The sequence below is a fragment of the Daucus carota genome, chromosome 6, assembly GCF_001625215.2.
Source record: "Daucus carota subsp. sativus chromosome 6, DH1 v3.0, whole genome shotgun sequence".
Lineage (NCBI taxonomy): Eukaryota > Viridiplantae > Streptophyta > Magnoliopsida > Apiales > Apiaceae > Daucus > Daucus carota.
Window position 1 is genome coordinate 5,156,750 of NC_030386.2, and position 7,907 is coordinate 5,164,656.

The following is a 7,907-nucleotide window of genomic DNA, read 5'->3' on the forward strand; positions in this document are numbered from 1 at the left end:
GCCAATCTTTCGTCGTTTGACCAACAATTATGAGCCTCCGCTTCTTTATTCCGGAATTATTATGACTCATATGCAACGATTTGCATAATTATATTCCTCAGTTAAGTAGGGTGGTCCAAACATTACTCGGTCAACAATTGGTTGCAGAAAAGCCCGAGACCACCGTTCTGGTTTCTGGGGCAGGTAGCGGGAGTAAGACGAAGCAGTTCATTGACGAGTGTTCCACGGGAAAGCCCTCATAAGTTTCGTTGAGAGTACTAAGTTGAATGTGTAAATTTCAACCTGGTCTGCAACTTGACCAAACTTTGTTCATCATGGTATCGTTTAATTAGCATTACCTGTTTTTATAATTCTGCTTTTACTACTACTCCCTCCGTCCGCTGGGACACGGAGACCAAGAAATTGGGTAAGAAATGAGTAAAATTGGATGAAAAGTGGGTATAGTGGTGGGACCCATCTATACTATACTATAAAAAGCCAACATGGGTATAATTTGTAGTCGTACAAAATTTTGGTTTGGTACTCTCCTCTAAAACTAAAAGTCTACAACATGTAGATATCTATTAAACAGTTTCATATACTAAAAACACTTCTTATGAATATTAATATCAATAAACTGTCACATATTAATATCAGAAAAATATTTATAGATAGATAATAAATTGTGAAAGCTAAATTTCCGTTAGAAGATATAATCAGTTGGTTAATATAATTTAACTAAAATTCAATTCATTAATACTAAAATACAAATAAAATGGTATTAAGATTTAAATTATAATTAATAAATTACGAATTATATACCCGCCCGTGCTTTGCACGGGTTAAAGGCTAGTTTATATTTAATAATAAATTTGAGATAGTGGAGAAAAGTAGTGGGTGTAATAGTGTTTATATTATTATAGAATGAAGATAGTGGAAGAAAGTTTTTGGTGTAATGATGTTTTATACTCCCTCCGTCTCTAAATACTTTTCCTGTTTGTACTTTTCACGTTTGCCAACACATACTTTTAATCGTTAATATCTTTCATTTCGTAGTAGCATTAAATATAAAAAATTCACTGTATTAAAGTACTCGTGAATACGAATCTAACAAGATCACTCATGACTATATTTAGTTTTATAGATTAGATGTAAATTAATAATTTGTCTCATGTTATGAACAGTACCGACATCACAAACAGGAAAAGAAAAAAGAAACGGAGGGAGTATTATAAAAGTTTACTACTTTTAGAATGTATACAATTGATGGGACATCCCAAAAAAGAAACTGTATACAATTCATTGGGACGGAGGGAGTAAAATTCTCAGCAAATATACGGACAAAGATCCTGTTCCTTATCAACCGGTCAGGGGATGGGTTATCTAACACATTGTACGGGGTTGTTAGATCTATATTTTAATTAAGAGTTCAGATTCAATCTTCTTTTTTTTAAGTATCCGCAATCAATATCCGCGGAATAGGGGTTTTTTTTCGCGGATCGAGAGTTCGCCCTTCCGCAGATAATATCCGCGGATACATTAAAAGAAGATTAAATCTGAACTCTTAAAATATAGATTTAACGGCGCCCATACAGTGTTAGATAATCCCTTCCCGACAACCTGTCGGTAAAAAACAAAACCTTATGGACAATGAGTCAATGACAAATAATGGGAATGGACTCTGACTTTTTTAGTATGTAATCGCAGTTGCGAAATTTGATTAAATTTGTGTAACCACCTAAGATAAATACACAATAAAATAAATATAAATCAGTGTAATGTATGATTTTGCCTCCCTTTGAAATGGCAAAATTGAATATCCCCTCCCCTAAAATCAAAAAATGTTTACAATTCTCCCCCCACAAGCAACCCCTAAAGAATAACGAGTCAAAGTTCAGCACAGTTAGCTGGTGCAAACCCCAGCCTGGACCTCTTCGTGTCATACGATATATGAAAATTCTGCTGCTGGTAGTTTCCCAGTATTGACATAGCCGACCGAGAATTCTCCATCATTGCCAAACACACAATTTCCTCAGGATCAAGCCTGATGAAGTAATTCTCCGTCGGAAAATTCCATATCGCTCCATCCACGAATTCGATACCAAATGTTGGCAGCTCGGTGTCCTTGACTCCTGATACATTGTAACAGGGGTGAAGTATAGGAAAATAGTCCGCGACAATTGGATATTTTTTCACCTTCCTGACGAATGCTTCTTCAATAATCTTGTACGCGGGATTAGCAAAGTAACTCAATGTCGTGCCTGAATCAATTATCGTCCCCCCAAGCCCTTGTGATGACAATTTCCAGGTCTCTTGTGGGATATCAAGCACTTCTCCTCCGACAATGATGGATTTTATCTGAATATAGTAAAATGTTTCGACAGGGTTGTCCTTGCCAGAGACGAATGAAGTGAAATTCAATTCTTTGTGACCAAGCAGACCCTTATCTTCCCCGAAAATCAACTTGCTGCTAACATTTTGATCACTGTTTCTATCAACTAAACAATACGAAAATGAGTGACCATACGATGACTGAAGCTGCGAAGAAAAGGAAAGAGGGCCTCTTCCGAGTCCTAACAAGCCTGCAGCTCCGTGGAATAGGCCTCTATTCCAATGACCACTTCCAAACATCATATTCTCCAGCTGACGAAACTCTGATTTTCCCGTATGCGCCGTGAGGTTAATCGTGAAGGTTTCAAGCGCAAAGTCCCCCGTCGTGTTTGAGCTATCCCCGTACCAATAAAAATAAGGACATGTCTGGTTTTCCTCTGTACAAGCCTGTGGAGGATCAGGAGGAGAAACGAGCTGACACCGCGGATCATGACAGCTAATATTTTGAAACGATTGCGACTCTTTGGGATCATAATAAGGCCCATTCTGCTGAAAACAATCATAACAAGGTAGAGACTGAATCCAATTCAGATCACTTCCGGTGTCAAGGATCAAGGAATAATGTTTGGGCGGTGTACCGATAAACACATCCATGAAATACTCTCCTGAGCCGAGACTCACCCCGGACTCCACTTTCGCCATAAGCTGATCCGAAAAGGATTCAGGAGCCGGAGAAATCGCGTTCTTGATTTCGTGATAATGCTTCGAAACACCCTCCTTGACAAGCCTAGAAAGAATGTTCTGGTTCTGGTTCTGGTTCTGGTTCTTGTTCTGTGTGACCCTTTTATCAAGTGTTTGAATTCTGATCAAGTCTCTATACGTTGACTCCTCAACAGATTCTTTCCCTTTGGGTTTGGAATCAGCTGAGCCACGACGTTTGAGGTGGAGCTTCACAGCTGGTTTTGTGCTTGTTTGTTGATCCGAAACTGAAGGATCACAAGCAGAAGTTGAAGAAACCTGAGCACCGAAACTCGAATGCTGAGGCATTTCGATTCCGGTGAAAATAGAGCCGCTGGCATTAACATGGCTATCAACGAGACCAAGTTGGGCAAATGAGAAGATTGTTGTGAAAACGAAAAGGAAATTGAAAAGCATGGTGAAAAGTGAGAAATTAGTTGAGAAAATGTGTGTATGTAGAAGGTATATATAGATGAATGGTATATAGTTGAATTGAAAGTGAGTCAGCTGAGTCGTGGAAGAGGGAAAGGGAGAGGTGGGTGAGTTCGGCAATGGAGGAGGAGAGAGGGTATGTGTGTGTATATTTTGGTCAATTCTTATTGGTGAATTTTGGGGTGGTGTTCAGCTTTACATATTTGAATAACGGTTTTTCTAGTGTATGCCCATAGGCACACACTAAGCACTAAAATCCATAAAATTGGAGGATTTTGATTGGATTACTCTTTCTAATAATGGTGGACCCCCTGCATTTACAACAACCACACCAATCAAAACTCTCCAAATTTATGTATTTTAGTGCTTAGCATGTGCCCATGGGCACACACTAGACAAACCCTTTGAATAATTGAATAAAATAGAGGGGTCTATTTCTAATTCCCACTAGCGAAAACCATAGAGGGATGCGATGACCGTTTTCTTACTATATCCTGCATTGTACGCGGTTTGCTTCTAGTACTTGTCAATGCTCGTTCTTTTCCCTCATGCTATTCCAATTGGTCCGTGCCACTTAATATTCCCTTTGTAATAGTCCTTCTTACAAATTCTATATATATTATATACGATCTTCGTAATATGTGTTCAAGTGTATATAATAAAAATCAGTGAACTTTTATTGATAAAATTGGTGTTAATATAATAGATCTATTCATATTTATAATTAAAAAATTAATAAAAATACATCAACCTCATAAAATTAACGTTTATTGTGTGTTATTAATCACATATAAAAAAAACATATTATAAATATTATATATAATATTTTATTATTGTTGTCATCACAAGAATTACATTAACTACCATATATAACCAATTTTATATCCATTTTATTAGAATTTCATAATTATTACTTTAAAGAATTTTGAAAATTATGTGAATTAATAATCGATATAGAAAATAGTATGAAATTATATAGTCGAGTAAGAGGACATATTATCAGACATTTTATTTTGACAAGCGATATTATTAAGATAGATAGGGGATAATATATAATTATGAGAAGTATAAATGGAAGAAGAGAGGTAGAAGGGGAAATGCAAAATTTTCTATTAAGACTTGAGAAGTATAAATAAAAGATAATATTATTCTTTCTGGGATCTCATATCTGCTCATAGTGTCCTCCATTAAATTTTAATCAATATTGATGATAGTCGTGTAAAGTTTTTCGGTGAATTAATTTTTTTAAAACTTTTTTTGATAAAATTTGTCTTTAAGATTTTAAAATTTAAGTTATCAATAAATCATTTCATATTTGTTATTATATTTTTTAATAACTTATAAGTCATTAATAAATCAGATATTTTAAACTCTCAATTTATAGTATGAGTGACGTTAGTCTTTAGGTCATGAGCCATTAACTCAACCAAACCAGCTCATTACCCAAACAAGGGAAAAGATTTAGGATGAGTTTATGACTTGACGTGACATATCATTTAGTGTGACTTAAATTTAATACTTCCTGTGTCCCTCTCATTTTTTTACAATTTTTTTTACACTGCTCGACACATATATAAAACATACTTATATAATTTATATTAAAAAAAAGTCTTTTTATAAGAATATAAACATCAAACTTTTATTAAGGAGAAAAAAAGGTTCAAAATAATTTATCCAACTACGTTTTTATGAGAGCATTAACATGCGTGCCGAGTCCTTGTCTCCCGATGTAAACAAATGAAGGGGACAAAGGGAGTATATCTTTTAGATAATTTTGATTTATCTATGACTTATAAGTTATTAAAAATATAATAATTAAAATAAAAGTGATATATAAGTAATTTATGTCTTATGCATAATTTTTAATAAAAATAATTAATTTCCTAAAAAAGTACATCAAACTAGCTAGGGGTGTTAACGAACAGAGCCGAGCCGAGTTTTGACCGAGCCGAGCCGAACTTTAAATTTTTTCGTTTCAAGCCGAGCCGAGCCGAGCTTTCTTATCGAACAAATATTGTGTTCGAGCTCGAGCTCGTTAACTAACGAGCCGAGCTCGAGCTTGTTCACGAACAAAATCGAGCCGAGCCAAAAAAAAATAAGGTCAAATCGCTACTTCACTCTTAAAATAGCAAGCCAAATAAATTTTATTATTTTTTAGAAATTTTGGTCATTTCACTAAAATGTATATATGTTAACATCCATACGGTTGGATCGGTAAAAAATATTTTTTTAAAAATCAAAACACTAAATTAAGATTAAACACTAGTTAGCGGTACTAGTAAAACCTCCACTTGACTATTGAAACAGGAAATCAAATAAAATTATTATTTTCCAAAACTTTGATTACTTACTTAAAATATATAAATGTTGACATCCATACGGTTTGATCAATAAAAAATATTTTAAAAAAAATCGAAATGTAAATTTAGGACTAAACACTAGTCAAATTGATGCTTGATTATAAATTAGTACATCAACACTTGGTACTTAATGTGTTTTGATGTTATCATATTATATTTAATATTTTCTTGATCAATTCGAAATATTATATGTTGATTTCTGAGTTCCATTACATGTATATATTATAAAATTATCCTGAAAAAATTGCATTTTTCAAGCTTTAACGAGCCGAGCTTGTTTTCTTAACGAACACATTTATGTGTTCGAACTCGAGCTCGAATTCTTAACGAACCAAGCCGAGCCAAGCTTTTATCAAGTCGAGCCCGAGCTTACTCGCGAACAGCTCGGTTCGTTAACAGCTCTAAAACTAAGCATCAAATATATATAAGATAATATTGATTAAAGCTTTCAGTCCTACTCCTTATTTCTATTCACTAAATACTAACATCAGATATTAAAATGATTAAACCTTAAATATAATCTAAATTTAAACTTCTTTTTCGGAAACTTTCGGAGAGGATCGTAATTGAAGTTTACTTCTCATACGTCGCAACTCTTTATAAATCAGGCTACTCATGTTAATATTGAAATAATTAGATAATAATAACCAATATCACACTTATCGCACAATTACTTATGTATTTTATAATATATCTGAGTTAAATTTAAATTAATATAAATTTGAATTAAGAATAGATGGGTATAAATTTTAAATTAAGTTAAAAACTGAATTTACATAAAATACAACAAACAGAGAATATAGAAAATCAAGACAACAACTTGAATTCAACAAAGTGATTAATAAAATAATCCGCACAATTGTTGAAATTGAACCACTGGCCAGACTAGTTCCAAGTGTTTTAAACGTGTGGGTGAAACCCGGTACTAGATTACGTATTATATATTTCACCTTTTACGTGGTCCACTTGTTTATCGGCTAATTTTCAGTTTACCTTTTATCTACCTACTTCCCTCTAATTTTATCTTATTTTGTTGGTACAACATAACTACTCCCTCCGTCCCGGTGATTTATATACAAATGGTTTGGACACGGAGACCAAGAAAAAGTGTAAAAAGTGAGTAAAGTTAGAGAAAAAATGGGTGAAATGGTGGGACCCATTTATATTTAATGATAGATTTGAGATGGTGGAGGAAAGTAGTGGGTGTAATAGTGTTTATATTATTATAGAATGAAGATAGTGGAAAAAAGTAGTAGGTGTAATAGTGTTTTATATTATTAAAAGTTACTATTTTTGGAATGTATAGAAATGATGGGACAGCCCAAAAAGGAAACTGTATAGAATTGACTGGGACGGAGGGAGTATATGTGTGGTCCATACATGTTTTAAAATTGAATGGTCAGTACTCAGGTATACTTGGCCCCGCGTCTTACATATTCTCCGATTAATGTCTATAATAACAGAGTTGGAAAAAGTGATCTCAAATACCAGTTAGTGACGTTTGATAATCTGGCATTTTCAATTTTAGGATGAAAACGTTAGATCGGATAGCGTTTTATTGTTTTAATCACAGCAAAACGCTACACTATGTAGCGTATATCTAGGGTTAACTTAATTAGACGCTAGACATGCAACGTTTTAATTAGGATTAACCTATTTAGACGTTTCACGATATAGCCTTATGTTAAGGATAACCTAACAGAACGCTGTTACAGATAAAAATACGAGATTCAACTTCTAATGCAAAGTGCACACACAAACATATATGACGTGAAAAATCCACGTCCAAACTTGTATTATTAATCTCAATCAAACCAACTTGGATACTCAAGGCTCACAGCACCCGGTATCCGCCCGCAAACGATAGCTAAATCTACATCTTGAGCACACCTATAAAACACAATATGACTATGTATATATAGCCATCTCAAACTTAGACAAATCATAATCTAATTCTAAAACATCTAAACATAATCTTAATCTAATTCTGGTTTGTAACTCAAATCAGAATCCAAATCCAACTGGGTTAATAATCAACAATCCTCTTCTAACTTTGTTACCAAAACA

At 33.9% G+C, this 7,907-nt stretch overlaps 1 protein-coding gene across 1 annotated transcript; it reads right to left on the reverse strand.

Annotated features, from left to right (window-relative positions):
- Positions 1–1,186: 1,186 nt before the first annotated feature.
- On the reverse strand, positions 1,187–3,611 carry LOC108224980 (aspartic proteinase nepenthesin-1). The gene has a single exon (XM_017399758.2). The coding sequence runs from the start codon at positions 3,463–3,465 to the stop codon at positions 1,867–1,869; it is 1,599 nt and encodes a 532-aa protein (XP_017255247.1). The 5' UTR covers positions 3,466–3,611; the 3' UTR covers positions 1,187–1,866.
- Positions 3,612–7,907: the final 4,296 nt, after the last annotated feature.